This window comes from Quercus suber, unplaced genomic scaffold (genome assembly GCF_002906115.3).
Source record: "Quercus suber isolate HL8 unplaced genomic scaffold, Cork oak 2.0 scaffold_158, whole genome shotgun sequence".
Taxonomy (NCBI): Eukaryota; Viridiplantae; Streptophyta; class Magnoliopsida; order Fagales; family Fagaceae; genus Quercus; species Quercus suber.
The window spans coordinates 774,634-800,780 of record NW_027069619.1 but is presented as its reverse complement, the minus strand read 5'-3'; the positions used below and the strand labels follow the sequence as shown (position 1 = coordinate 800,780).

The window sequence follows — 26,147 nt, the reverse complement described above, 5'->3', positions numbered from 1 at the left end:
TGTGAAATCTACAAATCTCTTTATTTAGGTTCACACGTTTAAAATTTTATTTTACTATAATATTTTTAATTTTCAACAAAATAAACCATATTCAAATGGATCTAAGTGGTATCTAAACATAATATACCCTAAACGTATATAAATATATATGCCTTTCTTTTGATAACCAGTAATGCCCGCACTGTGTTCATAAAAAATAATAATAATAATAATAATAATAATGCCCGTTCTGTTTAACAAAATAATAATAATAATAATAATGTCCTTATTAAAGATTCCCAGGAACCTTTTTCTCTTACTTGTTTCCTTCCTAGATAAGGAAGCTCCTTCCTTTACTCTCTGTCTATGAAAGAGTCACAGTCACAAATAAGAAAGCTCCTTCCTTTGTGGGCAAGGAAAAGAACCTTAAAATGTTCTTTTGTAAACGTTCTCTCTTTGCTTTTCCTTTTCAATAAGGTTTCTGTTTCTGAATCTTGAATCCTCTGATAGATACGCTACTCGTTTAATCAATGATATGGAAAGTCTATCTCATCATCCATTCTCTTAGGTTGAAAGAAAGCCAAAGAAAGAAGTCGGTGCTAACATATATGCCTTTCTTTCTTTTGATAACTGGTAATGCCCGTACTAAAGAGTCCCAGTTTCCTCTTTTTTTTCTTTTTTTTTTTTCTTTTTCTCGTACTTCTTTCCTTCCTAGCTAAGAAGCCTCCCTTTCTATGAATTTATTAAAGGGTTACAGAGAAATGGCCAAATGGGTTTTTGATGATATAATATATTAATGCATGCAGAGATGATGTAAGAAGAAATGATGATGAAAGAGAAGGGAGAGAGTTAAAAGAAGATGAGAGCAGTTCCTAATGATGATGGCTTCACTGAAATTGTGCTCTCTTGGTCCCTTGAACAAATTGAAAATAAAGACCTTTTCAAGGACCAGGTTTGCTTTCTTCTTTTGGTTTACTTCTTTATTACAATACAATATATCAGTCTCTTCTCTGCTGGTTTTATTTTTATAGCAGCTTTTTAAATAATATATGTGTGTTATTTTTGTTATTTCTTTACTTTATTATTTTGTCTCTGTGGGCTTTATTATTTTAGGCCCAAGCCGATTTCACCAGTTTCCTCTTACGACTACAAAAAGCTTCTTTTGGCATTTCCTTTCATTTTTGGAAAATCCTACCAAAATTTTGAATTATTTTATTTTCTTTATTACTATAGTTTGTCTTTGTGGACCTCTCTTTTTTTTTCGTTTTATCTTTTTCTTTTTTTTAATTACAATAATGAGTGGTGAGTGATTTAAACTTGATTCTCTCTCATAGAGGATGTGTTAGAGCATCTCCAGCAGATTCATCAAATTTTTGTACTGTTTGGAGAATGAACAGTTTATTTACTCATTTTTTCAAATATATTTTTCAACAGATTCTCTATTTCATTTAAATATTATTTCTTTATTTATTATTTATTCTTTTTTAACAACTACACATCTTTCAACATTTTTTTATTCCGTGCCTAATTATTATAATAGAAAATAAGAATCTGAAGAATGAATAGTAGTCCAACAGACTTGATGGGCTCTTGTTCAATTGGGCTCCTGTTCATGAGCCAAAAAAAAAAAAAAAGACTTTATCGAATCTGCTGGAGTACTAACACAGCACATATTCTCCAAATTTTAGCTAATATATGTGGATACCGATGCTTTTAGAAATGCTCTTAAGTAGTGATATTTTTAGTTTGTCAATGGTTAAAGTTTTCATTTGTTGCCCCACATTAAATTTGCCTCACCTTTTTTTAGTTATTAAAAATGAAGAAAAAAAAAGGTTCATTTTCCAAAATGAGATGGAAATTTTTTGAAAAACTGTCTTGTGTGCTTTCTTCATGCTTTCGCGACATCAACACTTTAGAATTTGGATTTTATCCCTAAAAGCTTGGAGGTGTTATTCTAAAACTTTAGGGTGAAAAATCCTAACACTCTCAAATTTTTTTGGGAGTAAAATCTAAATACCTATAAAATTTAGGGGGTAAAATTCAAATTCTGAAATATTATGATGTAAAATTCAAACACCCCATACATCACGGGGTAAAATTCAGATATTGAAACTTCAGGATGTAAAATCTAAATATCCCCAAACTTTAGGAGTGTGATTTGCAATTACCCTAAAATTAAAATGCAAAAAGGGATTCCTCTTAGAAAAGCAAGAGAGTTGGGAAAACAAAATCAGTCACTAAACTAATGAAGAGATTGTAATCTCAAGAATGCCTAAGAGAGAAACATGAACTATTGAAGATCAATATTTTTGTAGATCTTCTCAAAAACTAGGAGAATGGGTGCTTTGAGAGCATTTACATCAGTTCGTGTATAATAAAAAAATGTGTAAAATTTACATAATTTTGCCTAAAAATGACTCATATCAGTCCTTGTATAATTGTGTAAATTTACAAGTTTGCTACAATAACCGTGTAAATTTACACCAACACTATTAATTTTGCATTTAATTGTTTATTCTTTCATCTCGAGAATAAAGGAAAAGAGTAAATGGTAGCTGTTGTGTATGCAGAAAGAGAAACAATTGATAAAATCAAGAAAAATTGATATTTTAATAAAATGTAATGTAAAATTGATAATCTGAAGTGGAGTGTTTTGAAAAGTAAATATGAAAAATAGAAAAAGTAGGTTCTTATGTTAAAATATACCAAAATTTTTGCACGAGTTGACGTAAATACTTTGACTGAAGGATGCTCCCCTCTGTTTATAGAGGAGTGAGTAGCATAATTTTTAAGCTGAGTGCTTAGAAAGTCAGCACCCACGAAGTGCCAATCAGCACATTTTTCTTTTTTCTTTTTTTTATAAGAACCAAAACTATTTAGGGAAAATCAGCCCTTCTCAAGTGCCACTTGGCACATCGGTGATAGTTTGCTAGTTTAACCGTTTCGCTTGCTCATGTTTTCTAGTGTTTTTTGAGTTGAAAAATGTATTTGGACGAAATTTTGAGATATTTTTCATGATTAGGAATCTTTCAAAATGATAATTATGATTTTAAACAATTTTCATTGGCATAATTACTCAAAAATCACATTATTTAATAGTGGTTTGTTTTTATTAGCTAATAAATTTTATGGGGGTAATTATACTAAACCCACCTGTGGTTGACTCGAAATCGCTTTGCCTAATCGTGATTTAAAAAGTGTCACTTTACTTACCTGAGGTATGTTCCGTTTGTTTTCCGTAATCCACCTTTGTTAAAATCAAGGGTAAATAGGTATTTTTGCTCAAATTTTATTTCTCTCTCCTCTCAAAACAAAAAAAATAGCACAAAAATACAAGAGAAAGATGATCAAAAGGGAGGGTTTTGTGAAAATTAATAGAAGAGCTACATCGGCAACAGCCAAGAACCAGTGTCTTCCTACGAAGAAATTACATCCAATATTGAAAGATTGTTATGGCTTTCCAAACATGAAGTGATGTCGCAGGATATCAAGGGTGGTTGCTTGTACTCTTTGCTTAAAGAGTTCGAGATCCCAGTGGAAGATCATGGTACTATGGTACAAGAAGTTGCTGGATTGGCCGGGACATCAAGGATGCCCATTGTTGTGGACATAATATACGTGGAGTTAATGGAAATAGAGGTGCCTATTGTGGATTTGGTGCTCAATTACAATACCATAATCTTGGACTCCATGGAGACCTATGAGCCTAAGTCCATTCCAGTGACTTAATCTTCTATTGAGGCCTTGGAGAAGATTAGGTTTCAGCCAAGTTCAAACTTGATTCAAGAATGTAGCATCTGCTTGGAAGAGTTTCAGATAGGTTTCGAAGTCACCAGCATGCTGTGTTCACATGTTTATCACGGAAAATGTATCGGCAAGTGGTTGCAGGTACCAGGTTAGCTTGTTTCGAGTAAGTAGCCTTATGGAGCACTGTACAGCTTTCCATTTGTTTCGAGTAAGCAATCACATCAGTTCGTGTATTATACACACTCATTTTTACATTAAAAACCTGCTTTTTCTATTTTACACACTCATTTTTACAAATCACCCACATCAGTTTATCTATTCTATCATCTGTTTTATTTAAATAATCATTTTCTTTCTTTTCTTCTTATTATTTTATCTCAAACCCTCTCTCTCCACTCACGAGACTCTGTTCTAGAGTCTTCTCTGAAACTCCTCTCTATTCCAACATTTTCACTCCTCTCTGAAACTCCTCTCTATTTCAAACTCTCTGAAATTTCGATCCAAGCAAGGAGCATGGCGCCAATTTGAAACTCTGATCCAAGCACAGTGAGAAGAACTCCGATCCAAGCACGAGGAGAAGAATGCCGATCCAAGCACTCCGATCCAAGCACGCCGATCTGCCACAAGTGCTGATCCACTCTCTCTGAAACTTTGATCCAAGCTGAAATTTCCATCTGAAATTCAAACGCCGATCTGAAATTTCCATCTGAAATTCCGATCCAAGCATGGCGAGAAGAACTCCAATCCAAGCACGACAAGAAGAACGCCGATCCAAGCACGACAAGAAGAACGCCGATCCAAGCACTTCGATCCAAGCACGTTGATCCACAACAAGCGCCGATCCACTCTCTTTGTCTCCGTTGGTGTGTTTGTGTGTGGGTGTGTTCGGTATTGTGGTGTCTGTGGTTGATTTTGTGGTTGATTTTTGATTTTTGTGGTTGATTTTTTATTTTGTCTGTGGGAGTGTGTGTATCAGAGGAAGAAGCAGATGATGAGGGCGTTGGTTGTGCAGATGGAGGAGAGAAAAAAAAAAAAAAGGAGCGAAATTAAAAATTATTAAAATAATGTATAGACGAGCTACAATAATCGTATATATATGCACGGTTATTGTAGCTCATGGAAATTTTTAGAAGACTTTACACAGTTTTACATGAGCTAATGTGGAAGTTTTTTTAGCCAAAATGTGTAAAATGAAAAAGTTTTTGTATTATAGAAGAGTATCCACCAACTGATGTGGATGCTCTAAGTGGCCTGAGACAGGTCATAGTGTATTGTTTGGTTGATTGAAGGGCAGTACTGTTCGGTTATTTGTATAGGTTGATTTGGGTTTTACTTTTTTGGGTATGTTCTTCATGTTCAAGATTTATGTGAAGTGAGAGAGAGACCAATACCACCTTTTGATCTTGTTTCTCTTGCATTTTTGTGCTTCTTTTTTCTTTTTCTTTTTCTCTTTTTTTTTTTTTTTTTTTTTTCAAACATGAAGTGATGTTGCAAGATATCAATGGTGGTTGCTTGTACTCTTTGATTAAAGAGTTCAAGATCCCAGTGGAAGATCATGGTACTATGGTACAACAAGTTGCTGGATTGGCCGGGACATCAAGGATGCCCATTGTTGTGGACATAATATACGTGGAGTCAATGGACATAGAGGTGCCTATTGTGGATTTGGTGCTCGATTACGATACCATAATCTTGGACTCCATGGAGACTTATGAGCCTAAGTTCATTCCAGCGACTAAATCTTCTATTGAGGCCTTGGAGAAGATTAGGTTTCAGCCAAGTTCAAACTTGATTCAAGAATGTAGCGTCTGCTTGGAAGAGTTTCAGATAGATTTCGAAGTCACTAGCATGCCATGTTCACATGTTTTTCACGGAAAATGTATCGGCAAGTGGTTGCAGATACCAGGTTAGCTTGTTTCGAGTAAGTGGCCTTATGGAGCACTGTACAGCTTTCCATTTGTTTCGAGTAAGTGGCCTTATGGAGCACTGTACAGCTTTCCATTTGTTTCGAGTAAGTGGCCTGAGACAGGTCATAGTGTATTGTTCGGTTGATTGAAGGGCAATATTGTTCGGTTATTTGAGTAGGTTGATCTGGGTTTTACTTTTTTGGATATGTTCTTCATGTTTAAGATTTATGTGAATTGAGAGAGAGATAACAATACAACTTTTTGATCTTGTTTCTTTTGCATTTTTGTGCTTTTTTTTTAAGGAGGAGAGTGACATAAAATTTGAGCAAAAATACTTATTTATCTCTGATTTTAACAGAAGTGGTTGAAGTGGTTCCGGAAAACAAACGGAACATATCTCATGTGGATAAAGTGATACTATTTAAACCACGGGTAGGCAAAATGATTCTGGGCCAAACCATAAACGGGTTTAGTGTAATTACCCCAAATTTTATTCATTGCACTAAGCCACATATTATAATATGAACTCAGCTAATCACAAATTTCCATCTAATTAATTTTAATTAGTCATTTTTAGTATCCAATCAAAATTAATGATCATTAATCCTATGTAATTAGCCTCATGCAAAAATATATTGACCGTTAAAATTTGATCTTGCAATATCTTCCAATCCGATTATTCAATTGAGGCATTGGATACGTGGTTGTGATCGTTGAAACCTCAAGATCATCCCCATGAAGTGTGATTGATTAATGAGTGGTCAAATTACATTTGTACCCTTGGATATGTGAAATGATCATACTACATTTTCTAAGATTGAATTATGGGTGCGAAATGAAGTGTCTACAACATAAGGTTTTTCAACAAAACATATAAAGTCATAGTTTGTTTATAATGCGACAAAATATACTATATGATATATAATGTATACAACATGGAATATTTAAGTGTTTCATTTGTGTTAATGTTTTAAAATTTAGCATAAAAATTTAAAAGGGAAAAAAAAAGGTTAAATTGAATTACATACAAGTATATTATAGATTTGAATGAATAATTGATGGCTTTATATTATATTATTTCTTTTACGATATTCCAAATGAATAGCATAATTATGTTATTTTAAAATAAATTTGTAAGTTATCATTGAAGAACATATAATTTAGGACACTGTTAGGTAATGTCGTCATTTATATCCAATTTATAAGCTTTGCATTTCTCTGTGAGAGTGGGGATCGGAATTTTCATCGAATCTCCCTTAGGACCCATGGCTTTTTTTAAAAACAAAAAGGGTTGTTTCCCTTTTCTTTTTCTTTTTTCCCCCCAAACTATAGTCAAGTGTATATTCAATTGAGAATCTAATACAAAGATTCCTCTAAGAAATTCTATCCTCCAAACTTGGTGGTCTCTTTTAACCTAATAAAGTGTAGAATCTTACATGCCTATTTGTTGCACACTCTGCTGCTAGAGTAAAAGCCTAAGCTGTTACTTGATTCTTCTAGCAGGCGATGTTTTTTAAATTAAAAGACACTAGCCGATATCCCACGCGATGCGCGGTGCATTTTGAAATATTTTGTAAAAAAAATATGTTTTAACCCCTTGCGTTCATTAATACAATTATTGTTAGTCATGTTTAATTTACAGAGTTTTAATAATAGAACTAAATTCAAACCAAACCCTAGTTCCTAACCATAATCAAATCCTATTAAAGCTCAATATTAAAATTAAAAATTCTATTGAGTGTAGTTAGTGCCAAATCTATGAAATTTAGATTTGGCAACATTCTTTGTTATTTTTTGTAAGTATTCCAAACTAATACCAACATAACAATTTGCAATATGCAGTCATTTGAAAGTCACAAACAACAATGTTTAAAAAGTAATTCCAAGAACATTTATATTCGGTTGCCCCTTTAAAGCTTTCGAATATGAAATTCCTCAGTTTCTTATAGCTGGAAAACATGAACAGAATTTACATTCTTTAATGTGTTATTTGTCATTGTCTGAATGGTCCACTTTCTACAGAAGATTGCATAAAGTTCATCTCCTGCACATGTAAACTCAAACCTTTTAATTCACCTTCTTGCACAAAGTACATTAAGAAACACATAAACTAACATGAGGTCTACTACATTGATGCTTAACTACATCCAAATAACACTCAAAATTGATTAAGAATGAAAACATTAATATCCAAATGTTTTATGGAATCAAAAGCGCATCATTAATTAACAACAAAGAATGAACATTGACAAAGAGCAAGTTAAATTCAAAAGAGAAAGAAGACTAAATTAAAATGCACACAAAAGATGAAATTTGTGTTGTGTTGATATCTAGCAATGATATATAGTTAAACCAAAAATTCCCTATAGGGCCTTTGAGCACTGTAGCACCAATAGGTGGCTGCACCAATAGGTGGCTAAGGCTTAGCAATAGTTGAAATGAGATTTTAATCAAGGATAGTCATTATTCAGCCCCATATAGTTTCAGTTAAGTGAATGGAAGTTGGAAAGTAAGAAAAGGACGTATAGTAATAGTTATGATAAGATGCTCTAGATTTTAACCTTTGCATATGATGATTATTGTCCCCGAAAAATAAAAATAAACCCAGTTGATTACTGAAATTAAAAATAACATCCCAAAGAAAATAACGGGAAAAATAAAATTGACCTCAAAGGGACATTCCAATTATGATGATATGTTTGTGGTATTTGCAAAGGCGTGGAGAGAGAGCACGTGGATATGATTGGATTCCTTGCCATTGCCCTTGTCGTAGGATTTCATAAACCACTTCTTTTTATTTGTCTGTAATAATTCCAACAAAACACCCAACACGTCAAAATTGCAAACTCTAATATTGAATTGATAACAACACAATTAAAACCCAACCCTCTATTGCAAACTCTAATATTAGATTGATAACAACAACAAAAATTAATTTAGTTTATATTAGTTAAAGCATAATATTAGTGTTTCCTCTTACTTAGCCAAGAACACAATCACTTTTCTAGAATAAAATTTCAAAAGGAGAAAAAGAATAAAATTTCAAGCCCTTACTCACCATGTTTGAACTCTATAGATTCTAGAATGCAAAACCGCAATTTTGCCATAGGATTTACTCATTTCAAGCACAATCTGTCCAACAATACATCAAGAATTTGAGTTATAAAAATGTGATTGCTAAAAAACGTGTAGCTAAAGATTTTAGAAAAAAAAAAAAAAAAAAAAAAGAGGAACATTAAAAGAAAAGAAGAGAAGTGATTGTAAAAGGAGACTCATGGCTAGAAGCTAGGAAGCGTGATTGCTAAAAAACGTGTAGCTAAAGATTTTAGAAAAAAGAAAAAAAAAAGAAAAGAAAGAGAAACATTAAAAGAAAATAAGGGAAGTGGTTGTAAAAGGAGACTCATGGCTAGAAGGAAGTGTACTAATTAATATATAACTTAGATAATTGAAAAAGGTGGGCAACTGAAGGGTTAGATGTAGAAGAGCTATATAACTTAGATAATTGCAAGAGGCGGGCAATTGAAGGGTTAGACGTAGAAGTGCTGAATTTGTGGTATTTTTTTTTCTTTCTTTATTAAACAATTAATGGTATACTTGAAAGTTTAAAAGTTATTTTTGTCAATTGAGACTTGAGAGAGAGGAGTGATGAGGAGTAATAAGTAATAGATGAGGTGTAACTTGAACCAAAAAAAAAAAAAAAATTTTGAATGGTTATCAAAGAAGGCGCCACATGGCAGAACCTCATGCTTTCCCGCATGAGGTCTCTGCTTTTATATATATATTGATTGATTGATTGATTGATTATAGATTAGGAAGACAAAACTATATACTTGTTCTTATCATTTTCCTGGGGGAAGAAGTATTGAATGTACTACAAGAAGAAAGTCAGTATCTTGTAAAATTGCTATTAATAGTAAACTGTCCTTTATTTTGAATGCTTATTATAAATTGAATCTACTATTCTCATTAGATATTTTATTGAGAATATAAGTGAGCTTAGCAGCTTATATATTTAAGCGTATAAACCTCCATGGAATTTCTTTGTTAGTCTTTTTTGAATTAATCCTTTGTTTTCATTCTTTATAGGTTGAAAAGATTCCACAGACCTTTGAATCAGTTCACCAGTATTTTCGTTCACATGTTTACCCTTTATTGGAAGAAACTCGAGCACAATTGTATTCAAGTATGGACATTATATCAAGAGCACCTTTTGCTGAAGTAATTGCATTTGATGAATCTAAGCCATACGGAAATAATTTGTATGACCTTAAGGTTGATAACTGGAGAAACCGATTCAGTGATCGTAGCAAGGAGCCTTACAAAACGTTGCCTGGAGATATTTTAATTTTAGCAGATGCTAAACCAGAGTATGTTTCTGATTTACAAAGAATAGAAAGGTCTTTGGCTTTTGTTATGGTCACTAAAATCCAAGAGGATGATATTGATGATAATTCTACATCTTTTTTTGAGGAGGATGATAATTCTACATCTGTTTTTGAGAAGGATAAGGGTACGTCTACTAGATTTAAAGTCAAGACATTGAAAGATATTGATGTTGATGGTGGGAAGAAATCATTGTTTGTGGTTTTCTTGACAAATACAATCACTAACAAGAGAATGTGGAATGCACTGCACATGCGTAGAAATCTGAATATCATTAAGAAAGTCTTGTGCACTAGTTCTTTGGTAAGCAATTTGGGTATGAATGTTGAAGATTTAATACTACTGAGCATTAGATTCAGTTGCAAAATGGAATTGTCCCATTATGATTGACATATGGTGCATGTGGAAACAAAAGAATACTTAACATGGATTATAGTATACTGATATTGTTTTAATTATTATTTGGCAAAACATTTTACTTTAGAAGAATTTAGAGGAAGATAATTTTTTTGTGCCTTACTCTAAAGATGTTCTCTTAGTTGATCCTTAAGCAACAGTGCTTATATACTTATCATCCCAATGGAAGTTCCTACCTTTCTCTTTCAGAAGCTTGTATTAGAATTCAACACCCCCCCCCAATCCCCAATTTACAACAGTTGTGCCTTTAAACTGTTGTGATAATATGGTTTGAGTTTATTAGTCCTTTCTGTCCCTCCCGCACCAAATTTTGGACATGTATTTCGTTAATTTGTCTGTATGTCAATTGCAATAAGGGAAATTTGTTTTGGTTTTTCTAAATTTATACTTGTTTTACTGTCATTTGTTGCTAAGACTTTCTTTAATTATTTTAATTTTCTCATGTTGAACAACAGAACGAGGAAGACTGTGAGCTCTGTTCTGCAGAGAGTGATGGCAGCTGGGATGAGAATTTGGCAACAAGTATTACTTCAAAACTGAATGAATCCCAAAAAAATGCTATTCTTGCCTGTCTACGTAAGATGCATTGCAACCACAAGTTGTCTGTGGAACTTATATGGGGTCCAGCTGGTACTGGCAAAACAAAAACCACTGGCACCCTGCTTTTCACCCTTCTAAGAATGGAACATAGGACTCTTACTTGTGCCCCAACAAATGTTGCAATTAAAGAAGTGGCCTCTTATGTCCTAAAGCTGGTGAAAGAATACTTCGAAACCGAAATTGGAATTGATGCTTTGTTTTGCTCATTTGGAGATATTCTCTTATTTGGGAATAATAAGCGGCTTGAGGTTGGTTCGGACATGGAAATTATATATTTGGAGTATCGGATCCAAAGGCTTACTGAGTGCTTGGGGCCTCTGACTGGTTGGAGGCATTGTTTTACTTCAATGATTGATCTTCTTGAAGATTGTGTTTCTCAGTTTCACATCTTCTTGGACAATGAAATGATCAAAGAGAGAGAACAAAAAAATGAAGAAGAAATTAAAGAGATAGAAAGTGATGGTGGCGAGGGGAAGTGCAAGTCATTTCTTGATTTTCTGAGAGAAAGATTTGTTGCTACTTCATCACCACTTAAAAATTGTCTTCAAGTCTTTTATACACATTTACCCAAGAAATACATTCTCAGGCACAATCACCAAAATATTTTTTCTCTTATTGACCTACTTAATTCTTTTGAAACCTTGTTGTTTAAAGATAATGTGGAATCTGAAGCACTGGAGGAGTTTTTTTCACATTCAGAAGTAGGTCAAGATATTTCTGAGCCATTTATGGATATACCATTTCTGCTGTATGTAAGGAGAAAAGAATGCCTCTCTCTTTTAAAAAAACTTCAGGGTTCATTTAATGAACTTGATCTTCCGCGCTCTATGAACAAATGGTCAATCATGGATTTTTGTTTCAAAGCAGCTTCCTTAATTTTTTGCACTGCTTCAAGTTCTTATATGCTGCACTCGGTGGAAATGAACCCACTGAACATTCTGATTATTGATGATGCTGCACAATTAAAGGAGTGTGAGTCGACCATTCCCCTGCAACTTCCGGGATTAAGGCATGCTATTCTTGTTGGTGATGAGCGCCAGTTACCAGCAATGATTACAAGCAGTGTATGTAAATGCTATTTGGTTTTTTTGACACATTCATACCTTTGTTTACATGTGAATTGGTTTTTTTTTTTCTTTTTTTTCTTTTTTTTTTCTATTTAATGTTCTTTCAGAATATTTTAATTTTCTTTGGTAGATTTCTGAGGAAGTTGGTTTTGGGAGAAGTTTATTTGAGAGGTTGAGCTCATTGGGTTGCACAAAGCATCTTCTCAGTATACAGTACCGAATGCATCCATCTATTAGTTTTTTCCCAAATGCAAAGTTTTATGACAACCAGATTTTAGATGCTCCAAATGTTAAAGGAAAAAGCTATGAAAAACAGTATCTTCCAGGGCCGATGTTTGGTCCCTATTCTTTCATTAGTGTAATAGATGGTAGGGAAGAGAAGGATGATTCTGAGCATAGTTGGAGAAACATGGTTGAGGTTTCTATTGTGATGAAAATACTGAAGAATTTATACAAAGGTAACTCCTCTTGAAGTCTCATATTCTATGCCAACCTCGAGATTGTCTTTAATTTGAAGAATCAGTTCAATCAGGCTTTATGTTGCTAATGGGCTTATTTTCACAATCGCCGTTGTCTTTGCTGATGGGCTATTTGTTCAATTGCACTTCATTCTTTCTACTCTATGATCTTATTCTTGACTTTTTGCCACATTTAAGCCATTCGTTTGATGCCAGTATAAACTGATTTGATTGATCTCTAATTCCCTAGAAAATACAAACAGGAGGAAGTTGATGAGTTTTTTCAAATGGACTTTGTTATTCTGTAAGAAATGATACAATTGCAAAGGTAGGAAACTCTATTGAGACTTATAATATATGCGTCTTGTTGCTTGTCAAGGAAGATACATTTTGATCCTTGTAGATCATGTACATTTTAACCCGAGAGTAAGTTAATTCAGCATATGTTAGGACTGGAACATAATGAAGTCTCAAGGAATTCGAAAGTCAGCATATTAAATCTTTTAAAATACTGTAAAGTACACGTTTTTGTCATTTAGAATAGTCATATGTCTATATCCATTACTTTTATGTCTTTACCTCAATCTGTCATGATGGAATCACCTCTGCTAGAGAAACAAGTTCTTAAACTTTGTTTTATTTATTTTTATATTGATTTATTCTTTCCCTCCTTTGGCTTTTGCTTTTAATTCAGCATGGGTTGGCACTGGCTCCAAACAGAATTACCACATTGGTGTAATATCTCCATATGCTGCTCAAGTAGTAGCAATTCAAGAAAGACTTGGATGGAAGTTTGATGCTCTTGATGGATTAACAATAAAGGTCAAGTCAGTAGATGGGTTCCAGGGTGGGGAAGAGGACATAATTATAATATCGACAGTAAGGTCTAATACTCATGCATCGATTGGGTTCACATCGAATCTACAAAGAACTAATGTTGCTCTTACAAGGGCTAGGTAATATTTTATGTAAGTTCTTTCAAGAAGTTTGTCTTTGCTTCCATTTTAACAAGTATTGTAAATAACAATTGGCCTTGTAATGCCTTTCAGGCACTGTCTGTGGATATTGGGAAATGAAAGAACACTAGTGAATAGTAAATCTATTTGGAAAGACTTGGTCGTTGATGCTAAGAAACGCCAATGTTTCTTTGAAGCTGATGAGGACAAGGATTTGGCTAAAGCAATATTAGAAGTGAAGAAGGAATTTGAACAGTTTGATGATTTGCTTAATCCTGATAGCATACTTTTTAAAAGTGCTAGGTGGAAGGTATTTGGCACCCTCATATCTATACTTTTCATTATATATTATTAATACTCTTTCTTAATTTTCTTATGTACTTATTATAGTTTCTTTTATTTCTTTTTTGCAATCTCCACAGGTTCTTTTTAGTGATAACTTTCTGAAATCATTTCAAAAACTAAAGTATGTCCGGACAAAGAAGTTAGTTATAAACCTTCTACTTAAAATTTCCAGTGGCTGGAGACCCAAAAAGTTGAGCATAGTTTGTGAAAGTTCTTCACAGATCTTAAAGAAATTTAAGGTTGAAGGTCTTTATNACGCATTGGATTCCTGACTTTGGTCTTATACAACCTAGCATTTTTTATGTACATTTTGTTATTGTTCTAGTGTTGCAACTACATCATTATTAGGCAAAAACATCATCTAGAAATTTAATGTTTGAAAATTGAAAGTTAATATTTTGAGTTTTAATGTATATAAGTTGGAGAAGATAATTCTATATTAGAGAATGGTGTTTTCCCTAGTTTTTTATTTTTTATTGTTTAGAGGAGAGGGTTATTTTCTAGTGCAATGTCTAAGTCTCATCTTGCAAAGTGCAAGTGCAAGTGCCTAGTTAAGGTTTGAGAGCAGACACATTATAAAAAATTTGATAGGTAGGACACTTTCAAGTTATCCTTCTCTAAATCTCACTTAAATGGGACCAAATTTGAATGACCCCTTCTTGAAAAAGTTGAGGAAAATATTTAGGGAAAGGTATCCACATGAGTAATCAGAAGAAGTTCTGTAAAGAATACTTAAAAGAAAAACTATTTGAAGCTTTGTTTGAAACCAAAACTGTTAGTCCACATGAAGGTTGGCAAAACATGATCAATGTAATCAATTTTTTAGAGCATAATGAGTATTTTGTGTGTTTGAAGTCCATTTCAATCCGAGACAAGACCAAGATTGAAGAAGTTCACAAGTTTATGGAATCTTGATATATGCTTGATCAAGAATCACTAATCTCAATCTATTAGATTCGTGCGGAATAGATTCCAAGTATGTTTAATCAGCCCTCATGAAGCTAGGGTATCAGTTTTTCAAAGGTTTTTCTTTTTTTTTTTTTTTTTTTAAAGCAATTCTAGGGCTCGCTTTTCAAGACTTTTGGAGAGTTGTGTCGTGTAAACAAACTATAGGAGATTTCCAAGTTCTCTCAAAGCATCAACCGAGAATCATTGTTCATGTTTTCAAAGATTTGGTGATCAAGATGAAGTTGCTAAATCCGGTTAATAAAGAGTTATTGGAGTGAAATCTTCAAGTGGATACTTAAAGTTGTGAGTAGGCGTTCACATTCAATAGAGTTTGCTTGTATTAGATTCTGTGGATTCGAAGCTATGTATGGTCACCTTAGTAAGTACTACTAGAGATAACAACATGGAATAGGGTAGGGCTGTCCACCCACCCGCTGGACTCGACCCAACCTGTGAAACTAACTAGAACTAACCCACCTGCAATCGACCCCAAAAACCAACTCCAGGGGTTCTCTCCTCTAAAACTCACCTTAACCAACCCGACCATGAAACTTATCAAAATCTGGCGATCCAAGCTTTTTCTGGTGAGTTTTTGGCCAAAATACTTCAAATCCTACGAAATTTATGCCAGATTTGGGGAGATCTCACTAATCTAGTGAGATCTCATCTAGATCTTGTGGAAATCTCACCAAATCTAGCGAGATCTCCCCAAATCCATTCAGATCTTCACCGGATTTGGCGAGATTTTGCCTGAAGTGCACTGCTTTGGCCAGCTTTTCCGCCGTTGATGGTTTCGACATAACCGACTACTATCCAATGCGAATCCGACCGCTTTTATCTAACTCCCTCGCCGGTTGGCAATGGGTCTAAACTTCCTCCACCTAATTTGGTCTAGTCAGTCGCGGGTTAGGCACAAACCTGACCCATAGACACCCCTAGAATAGGGTTATTCTATTTGTAAAAACTTCAATTCTACACAGTGGATGTGTCTGTATCAAGTTCAAATCCTACTCTTTGTTGGAAAAAGATTAGGAGCAGTCTATATAAATATTTTTACATAATTTGTCAAAGTTAACATAGGCATTGGGTTTAATTAAATCTTTCTAGCTTTGTTAAAGTATTTAGTTGTAATTGCTTGTTCCTTCGAAGTTGTGATTGCTTGGGAAATCTTAGTGTGGCTTCCTAGGGTTTTGGTAGTCCTACAATTTTACACATCATTTTTTTTATTAATTTATTTATTATGTCAAAAGAATAGTTTTAAACTGACTGCTAATCAGTAAACTGAAGAGTTTTAAACCAACTACTACTCAGCAACATGGGAAAATTTAAACCAATCCGACCTACTACTATATATATACAACACCACACCAAAACCCTCTATTCGATTTACCCTCTCTCTACCATTTCTGCTCTTTTGTTTTTACAATCTCTTCATCCTCGGGCCTCAAGGTATCTTTTAATATTCTGTATTTGTGTATCTTTTTTCATATTTTTACTTCTATTGCCCATGTGCTTTTGTAATATTTTATTAAGAACCAAACTTCTAGACACCATTTTTGATTCTAGAGTTTTTATAGATGGAGTAAATGCTAAAAGAAAGCTGGAGGTAATGGACGCCACCAAAATATCTTGATTTTTTAATTCTCATTTTTGACATCTTAGTTTTGTTGGATGAGTACTTTGTGCCATAGAATGTTATTTTTGTATCACTCAATTTTCTTTTTTTTCCCCTAAGAGAACCTCAGTGGAACTCAAACAAAATTTCTCTCGAAACTAATTTGGACTTTGGAATCCCTTCAAACTCCTCATATATCTTTATATTGAGTGTAAATTTTGAAAATATAACCGTTGGATTGAATGTTCTTATTATATCCTTCACATTTGTAAATTTTCAATAAGATCAAAGATCAATTGCTATATTATCAAAAAAATGTTAAAATTTTAAGTTTTTATAATCTAAAATTGTGTATAAAAAATAAGTTTATTGATTGAATAGTAAATAATATCTAATTTGAACGAAATTTAATATGTGTGTTAAGAACATAAGGAACATGAAATTCAATAATTAGATTTTCAAAATTCACCCCCAAAATTTTCAACCGTTGGAGAGAAACTTTGTTTGTAGAACTTAGAAAATTTTCTTTTGTCATCAAGTTATTGTATTTGTTGTTCCATGTTTTATAAAAGTTTAATTGTTGTAGAAACATAAGTAGTGTGTCTTTATTTCATCCTATAAAAGAGACACCATATGGTTATTTTAATATATATATATATATATTTGTTTCAGTATTATAAATATTGAATAGTGAAAATATTTAACCATCCTTAACCATCTGGTGCGTCGCACGGGTTAGCAACTAGTTTGTTCTTAAAATTTGATCCAAATTTCATTTTTGTACCACAAATGTAAATAGTTGCAATGTCATCCCTGAAAATGTATTAGGTACAAAGTATGTCCCATATATTAACCGTAAATTTTAACTTCTTATTATTGCAGGAAGGCTTTATTTAGAAAAGTGTGGGGAGTCTGAACTTCAAAGAGCTGGGGAATGCTTTTGTCTAGCAGGATGCTATGAACTGGCAGCTGAGGTGTATGCTAAAGGCGACTTTTTCTCAGAATGTTTGAAAGTTTGCGCGAAAGGAAAATTATTCAGCATGGGTTTCAAGTACATTCAGTATTGGAAAAATAATGCAACTAAGGATTTTGGTAAGGCTAGAAGAGGAAAAAAAATAGACAAGATTGAACATGAGTTTCTAGAGAGTGCTGCTCGTCATCATCATAAGCTTAAAGATAGCAGATCCATGATGCAGTTTGTCAAAGCTTTTCAATCCATAGATTTGATGCGCAGATTTTTGATATCTTTGGATTGAACATGAGTTTCTAGAGAGTGAGCTTCTATTGTTGGAAGAAGAATCAGGAAACTTCTTAGAGGCCGCCAACATTGCAAAGCTGAGAGGGGATATTCTACATGAAGCTGATCTTCTAGGGAAGGCAGGGAATGTCAAAGAAGCGTCCATGCTATTGCTTTTCTATGTGCTGTACAATTCACTTTGGACACCTGGAAGCAAGGGCTGGCCACTAAAGCAGTTTAAACTGAAGCAGGAGCTTTTGGCAAAAGCCAAGTCATTTGCTAAGAATGACTCAAACTTTTATTCTTTTGTTTGTACAGAGGCTGACATTTTATCAAATGAGCAGAGCAACTTGTCCATAACAAAAATGCATTTGAATGCTTCTCAGAGACATAATAGTGTTGGAGGTGAAATCATTTCTGCTCGAAAAATTCTAGATGCTCATCTTCAGTCAAACTCTGCAAAGTATGTGTGGCAGGATTATTTTGTTTTTGATCTGACAAAGCATTCGGAAGAGGTGATCTCTAGAAATCAGATTTCAGTAGAAACACTGTTTTACTTTTGGAATTTTTGGAAAGATAAGATTCTGAGCATTTTCAAGTATCTCAAATGTCTTGACACTCAAGATGCTAATGAATATAGAAGTTATGGAGATTTCTGTTTGAATTACTTGGGGGTGCGGAGGCAATTTCATAATCTTAACGCAATCTATGTATTGCTCAACTCTGATGCGGATTGGGTCCGAGAGGAGAGTAGATTCATTCATTGAAATGGAAATTTGGTTTATATTGATGTGAGACATTTTGTTGCAACTGCTCAAAGTTACTGGTGTTCAGAATTACTTTGTGTTGGTATGAAGGTTTTGAACAATCTTGAAGCCCTTTACAATTTCTCATTGAAGAATTCCCTCTCCCTGTTCTGCCAAAGCAGATCTCTTTCTTATATCTATGAGGTTGCAAAGTTTCTTTTGGAATCTGAATATCGAAACCATAGTTACTGCAACAATAAGACATTGCAGAGATTTGTTGAACTTTCTACCAAGTCTTTTTTTGGCTATATATTTCCCCTAGATTGGCGGAAATCATTGGCAGAGAACATGTTTTCTCTGAGAGAATCTAAGTTTTCAAGGAATTTACTTGAACAGGTCATAATTTTCTCTCTCTCTCTCTCTCTCTCTCTTTAAATTTTTTGGTGTATTTTTTTATTTTTCTTGCATCTCTACTTTAGGTTGATAAATTTTTATATTCTTTAAAACTCTATTTTGGGTTAGTGCAATTTAGTTTTCTTTTTTAAATTGTTGTTGTTGTTGTTGTTTTTATTTTCTATTCTCTTTTATTGTTAAATGTTATTCTATTGCATTCTAAAGAATTAAATATAATATTATTCTATTACATAGCATAATTTGGATAATTTGGTATTTATTCTATTACATAACATGATTTTTTTATAGTGCTCAATTTAGATGTTAAACTATGAGATTTTACTAATTTTTGTTTATTTTCTAATCCTTTGTGGTGGACAAAGTACTCTTAATAGTTGTATTAGAAGTACTCTATAATGCCATTCATTTAAAAAAAAGCAAAGGTTAGTCAAACGAAAATAATGGAATAGATGACAAATTTTAACTTTTGCAATTTTATTTTAATTATTATTATTTTATAACAATGCCTGTATAGAAATTTAATTCTTAGATTTTGCTAATAATTGTTTATTTGATAATATGTTTTGGGTGGTCGAAATTATAATTTCTACAAAGAAAATAACCTTAATAGATTATCAAAAACAAAATTTTATCATAATATTGGTTCAATTAATCATTGTTAAGTTTTATTAATTTTTTTTAGTTTATGTTTTTTTGGTGTTTTGGATTGTTTCTATATTACATTTATGATTGTTCCTATAATAAATAAAAATATAATTATGAAATGCATTACTCATTATTAGATTAGTTTAAAATGTATTTTTTTTAATAAAACTATCATAAAAATAATTATCACGCGCAATGTGCAGGTTCGCAGCTAATGTTTTATAAAAGTTTAAACATGGTAGAAACATAAGTAGTGTGTCTTTATTTCATCCTATAAAAAAGGCACCACTTGGTTATTTTTTTCAAATATATATATATATATATATATCTTTGTTTCAGTATTATAAATATTGAATAGTGAAAGTATTTAACCATCGTTAACTATCCAGTACGTCGCACAGGTTAGCAACTAGTTTGTTCTTAAAATTTGATCCAAATTTCATTTTTGTACCACAAATGTAAATAGTTGCAATGTCATCCCTGAAAATTTATTAGGTACAAAGTATGTCCCATATATTAACCGTTAATTTTAACTTCTTATTATTGCAGGAAGGCTTTATTTAGAAAAGTGTGGGGAGTCTGAACTTCAAAGAGCTGGGGAATGCTTTTGTCTAGCAGGATGCTATGAACTGGCAGCTGAGGTGTATGCTAAAGGCAACTTTTTCTTAGAATGTTTGGAAGTTTGCGCCAAAGGAAAATTATTCAACATGGGTTTCAAGTACATTCAGTATTGGAAAAATAATGCAACTAAGGATTTTGGTGAGGCTAGAAGAGGAAAAGAAATAGACAAGATTGAATACGAGTTTCTAGAGAGTGCTGCTCGTCATCATCATGAGCTTAAAGATAGCAGATCCATGATGCAGTTTGTCAAAGCTTTTCAATCCATAGATTTGATGCGCACATTTTTGAAATCTTTGGATTGCCTTGGTGAGCTTCTGTTGTTGGAAGAAGAATCAGGAAACTTCTTAGAGGCTGCCAGCATTGCAAAGTTGAGAGGGGAGATTCTACATGAAGCTGATCTTCTAGGGAAGGCAGGGAATGTCAAAGAAGCGTCCATGCTGTTGCTTTTCTATGTGCTATACAATTCACTTTGGACACCTGGAAGCAAGGGCTGGCCACTAAAGCAGTTTACACAGAAGCAGGAGCTTTTGGCGAAAGCCAAGTCATTTGCTAAGAATGACTCAAACTTTTATTCTTTTATTTGTACAGAGGCTGACATTTTATCAAATGAACAGAGTGACTTGTCCATGACAAAAGAATATTTGAATGCTTCTCAGAGACATAATAGTGTTGGAGGTGAAATAATTTCTGCTCGAAAAATTCTAGATGCTCATCTTCAGTCAAACTCTGCAAAGTATGTGTGGCATGATTATTTTGCTTTTGATCTGACAAAGCATTCGGAACAGGTGATCTCTAGAAATCAGATTTCTGTAGAAACACTGTTTTACTTTTGGAATTTTTGGAAAGATAAGATTCTGAGCATTTTCAAGTATCTCAGATGTCTTGACACTCAAGATGTTAATGAATACAGAAGTTATGGAGATTTCTGTTTGAATTACTTGGGGGTGCGGAGGCAGTTTCATAATCATAATGCAATCTATGTATTGCTCAACTCTGATGCAGGTTGGGTCAGAGAGGACGGTAGATTCATTCATCGAAATGGAAATTTGGTTTATATTGATGTGAGACATTTTGTTGCAACTGCTCAAAGTTACTGGTGTTCAGAATTACTTCATGCTGGTATGAAGGTTTTGGACGATCTTGAAGCCCTTTACAATTTCTCATTGAAGAATTCACTCTCCCTATTCTGCCAAAGCATATCTCTTACGTATATCTATGAGGTTGCAAAGTTTCTTTTGGAATCTGAATATCGAAACCATAGTTACTGCAACAATAAGACATTGCAGAGATTTGTTGAACTTTCTACCAAGTCTTTTTTTGGCTACATATTTCCCCTAGATTGGCGGAAATCATTGGCAGAGAACATGTTTTCTCTGAGAGAATCTGAGTTTTCAAGGAATTTACTAGAACAGGTCATAATTGAAAACATCAGCTTGAAGGGTAAGTTGACATACGGGCAAATTGGAAGAGTTGTAGTGATGACTCTTGGATTGGGTAAGATAAACAATGGTTTATATAAGGAGATTTTGAAAAGGTTTGATGGGACTGATGGAAATCCACCATGGAAGAAATTCATTCAGGTTCTCCGTGGGAATATGGGACCAGAACATCCTCAAGGTACTTTATCTGACAATAACTATGAATCTCCAAGAGAATTGTGCGTTCTACTGAAGCTACAAGAAGCTTTGATGGATACTTACAATGCAAATTGGAGAGAAGTCGACTATATTTCACCTGGTTGTTTCTTGTATCTTATTGAGCGCCTCCTAATCTTGGCATCTTATTTCCAGGGATACTTCATCACTTCAAAGTCTTCTTTTGCTGAATGGTTTGTCTATCAAGATGCAGATACCAACCCAAATTCCACTTTAGTGGCTCAAATGAGACCATCCCATGTTATCTTTGAGTTTATTGTCAATGTTGTTCAGCAGCTTCTTTATGATAAGAATAATACAATGGATTGGATTAGAAGGTCTAATATAAATGTGAAGGACTACTATCCACTGTTGGTATTGAGATTGGTTTCTATAATATGTTTAGTTCATCTGAATTCTGGGGAATTTTTGGAATTTCTTTTTGCATTGCTTGGTAGGAGCTATATTACTGAGCAACTTCCACGGGAGTTTTATGATGTCCTTTGGAGAAGACGGAAACATATAAATGTGAATGTGCTAGCTGAAGCATTTAAAAGGATTCACAATCCTCTTGTAATTGTGAGTTTGGGAGGAAAATGTTCAAGCTTTCTATGTCCAGATGCCATTTTTGTGGACATGACGGTAAAACAGTGCAAGGAGTTAATGTTAAAAGTCTTGTTTCCAGAGACAGTGAAACCATCGCAAGGTCAAACTGAGACATTTGAAGTGGAAGCAACTGACTTTGGCAATGAAGTGCTTTCTTCAGGCATTTATGGACAAGACAGTCGTAATTGTAAGTCTGCACCTTCAAACTTTGCTTTGGTGGCAGATCAGGGGGACTTGAACAACATAAATGGAAGCAGGCTGAAGAAACAGTGCGGGGAGGACATGTTAAAAGTCTCGTTTCCAGAGACAGTGAAACCATCGCTACAGTGAAAATCATACACAAATGAAGCATCACTACTAAATTTTTATTCTGTTCCTATGTACATAGCAGGTGAATGTGGAGAAAAGTATTCACCTTGTTAGTACTGTTATGCACGAATGCCTTCAGAATGCTATCAACAATGTTGATGAAAACCTATTGGAGGAAGTAGACAGCATGGTTGATGAAGTGAAGCAACTTTCTGCTGCACTGGATGTGAGGTCAGTATGTACATTGACTATGATATGCCTAGCCTTCTTTTGCTTTGTCCAAAAGGGGTCCTTGCTCAAACTAACACATTATTGATGGATTATATGGACCAATTTTTACTTTGTTTTATAACTTGTGTACGTGGTCGCGATGGAATATCAAAACCTTCCCTTTTTTTACTGACCTTTTTCTTCCCTCTCTCTTTTGCATCATGTTCTCAGTGAACCAGAACTTGGAAACAATATGTTAACAATTCAAGAACTTTGCAAGAGATTACTGTCAAGAAGGCCAAATCTGGAACCTATCTTAAGTAAGCAATTCTTGCAACTGGGCTCAAACCTTGTGGTTGAGACTTCTGGCAGCATATCAAATGAGCAGCAGTGTGATGTAAAGGACAATGATAGCAAAGCTAAGGAAAATAGCAGTGATGATGTTGCATCGGTCTCTAACAGTAAAACACCTGCGCTTTCAGCAATACAGGTGCTTTATTGGCTTTGTTTGTCTCCACCGTTGCAATCGTATGGGGAGCAAGAAAATGGTTGCGAAGAAAATGACTAGAATTTGTTTTTCAATTGGAAGTGGTGCATATTTTGGTTGTTTCGTACTTCTGTAAGCCTTGCACCTCTATTGAGTAATGCCTGAGTCGCAGCATCAAGGTCTGACCCAAATTGAGCAAAGGCGGCAACTTCTCGATATTGTGCCAATTCCAGTTTGAACTACCGCAGACTTGTTTCATAGCTTTCAATTGAGCGGCAGACCCAACGTGACTGACAGATAAGCTGACGTTAATAGCAGGTCTAATTCCGCAATAAAAGAGTTCTATTTCCAAACAGATCTGTCCATCAGTAATGGAGATCACATTAGTGGGAATAAGGTGAAGGGTAACAATCCAAGAAAAATAAGAGGGGTAAAAAAGGAGGCAGTAAGAGATAAATAGATGTACATGAGATGAAAGTTAATATGTATTGTACATTTTAGAAATTGTCTTCTCTATGCACTTGAAAGAGATGAACAATCTAGCATTTCAGAAAAGATCTTTGGATCTCAATACTTAGCACTTATTGTTGTATAACGCAGTGCTATAGAAGTTGAAATTCAAGGGCAATGTGATTATCAAAGGAGGTCGTCTTGTCCCATCTTTTTGAGCAGTGTGGGGTTATAGGAAAAAACAAATAAACTTTGGCATTGAAGGTTGTTTGAAGTTCACACCCAGTGGAAAAAAAGAAAATAAAGTTTAGGAATCAATAATTAGGGTTGCATGTCGTTGTCAATATATAGTGTTCTTTGAAGTCAATACCAAGCCATTGGAAGAGAATTCCTAAGATAATAATAGTATTAAAGAAAAATGTATCAATATTGAATTTTGGAGCTTTAAATACGATTCTCAAGTTATATGAGAAAAAAAAGGAACTACCTAGTGAACAAATTTTAAATACCTCTTTTATCAAAATTCATTCTTTTAGCTTCAGAAGTGAAATTATCTCAATAGGTTGGACTCTTGGGAAATCCCATGAGGTTTGGTTTAAGTCTTGGAATTAACATACGCACGGTTCTTGTGGACGGGATGGGTACACATGCAGTGGCCTTGCCTTGAAGAAGTTCCCTGTATTTTTTATTTTTTATTTTAAAAGGCTTTAGAAGTGATATGTAGTTCTCCCTGGCAAGCATACACATATCCATATTTTCTTTCTTTCTTTCTTTCTGTCTTTTTAAAATAACTGGTACGAATGGTCAGAGAGTGCGAATTTAACCATATATTGAGAGTTTAGAAAATTTAAAGTGTTCTGTCAAAAAAAGAAAAAGAAAATTTAAAGTGTCTTGTAGATGTAATTGCTGACACCCTTGTATGAGCAAGTATTGTCTTAGATAATAAAGAATAAGAGCAGAAAAGAGAAAACCCTTGCTAGAATTAAGAAACACTGTTGAAAATGCATCACGTAATGCGACTGTCACAATTCTCATTAATTTGTACACAATGCACGTGTATGTGTGATGTGTGTATTACATAACAACTTCCTAAAGTTATTAGGGGAGCATATCAAAATTTGAAACTTTAGAGGATAAAATGAAAAGACCCTCAAACTTTAAGGGTGTGTTTTTCACTTTAACCTATAGAAGATGTTAGGTTTTGAGATTTTAGATTGGCAAACCATGAACATAACTGCCTTAGTTTAGTTCTTTTAAAATTTCAAAGTGTTGTTAAGTTCGCTACCCAGGTGCTAGAAGTCACTATGCAAAACTATGTTGTTCAACCGATCAAGAAGCCCCGATTTCAACAAATCAAGCTGCATCTCAACAAATCAAATCTCAAGATCATTGAAATATAAAATTCAACCCAGAAGTTCACTAAGTGATTAGAGTTTTGTGTGATTAAGCCAAAGGTATATAAACAAACCCAAGTGTTTTTAGGTGCTAGAAGTCATTGTGCAAAACTGTGCTACTCAACCGATCAAGAAGCCCTAATTTTAACAGATCAAGTTGTATCTTGATAGATTGAATATCAGGATTATTGAAATGTAAAATTCAACCCATTAGCCAATAAATTATTAGGGTTTCTTCAAATCAAGCAAAAGGTATTTATAAAACCCTAACTCACATCCAAGAGAATTTTGGAACTACTTTGTTATAGATCTAAAGATTCTATTCCTCTTGCTCACAAAAGTCACTACCAAAGATCATTCTACACACAATATGAACCAATGGTTATTGAAGTTGTTGCATACTAGTCATCTCATGTACTAGATCTAAACCTTCAAGTGGAGTCTTGAAGTCATGTACCAGAGGTTCGTGTTGGAACAACTATATATTAAAGAAGTCCGTGGATCGAAGAGCTGAGTTTGATAGGTTTAGCTACGTTTACAAAGAATATGGTTATCTAGTTTGTAAACTTCAATTTAATAGTAGATTTGTTTACCTTAGGATTGATTAGGTCAAGTCTCTCTAGGTTATTACTTTATTCCATTGGCTCTCCCTTAGTCATCGTATATGTGTGTTCTATTTATTTTCTGTTGTGTTTGATATTGATAATTGTTGCATTAATCAAAGACAATCCATAATTAATCTAATTAACAACTTGACCTTAAAAACTATAATTATTGTTCTTACAAGGGTCTAAAAACCAACATAATATATTAAATTGAAAGCTCAATAAAGAATCCAATTTGTTAATTGAATTTGAACTTTTTGTCAAGTGTCCTTTCAATTGTATCCAAATTTTGTATCAAGTGCCCTTATAATTTTATTATAATTTGATATCAATTGTTTTCGAACTTTAAATGCACCCTAATTTAATG

The 26,147-nt window shown here is 33.8% G+C and overlaps 1 protein-coding gene and 2 long non-coding RNA genes across 3 annotated transcripts; all 3 read left to right on the top strand.

Moving 5' to 3' along the window:
• The first annotated feature begins 303 nt into the window (after window positions 1–303).
• Window positions 304–9,989, top strand: LOC136069252 (uncharacterized). Its single transcript, XR_010630479.1, has 3 exons — window positions 304–612; window positions 786–931; window positions 9,720–9,989. It is a non-coding gene; the product is annotated as an uncharacterized LOC136069252 (long non-coding RNA).
• A 938-nt stretch (window positions 9,990–10,927) lies between these two features.
• Window positions 10,928–13,584, top strand: LOC136069251 (uncharacterized ATP-dependent helicase C29A10.10c-like). The gene is made up of 3 exons (XM_065777557.1): window positions 10,928–12,097; window positions 12,231–12,558; window positions 13,253–13,584. The coding sequence occupies exons 1-3, from the start codon at window positions 11,015–11,017 to the stop codon at window positions 13,516–13,518; spliced, it is 1,677 nt and encodes a 558-aa protein (XP_065633629.1). The 5' UTR covers window positions 10,928–11,014; the 3' UTR covers window positions 13,519–13,584.
• A 9,115-nt stretch (window positions 13,585–22,699) lies between these two features.
• Window positions 22,700–23,972, top strand: LOC136069248 (uncharacterized). The gene is made up of 2 exons (XR_010630477.1): window positions 22,700–22,865; window positions 23,076–23,972. It is a non-coding gene; the product is annotated as an uncharacterized LOC136069248 (long non-coding RNA).
• Window positions 23,973–26,147: the final 2,175 nt, after the last annotated feature.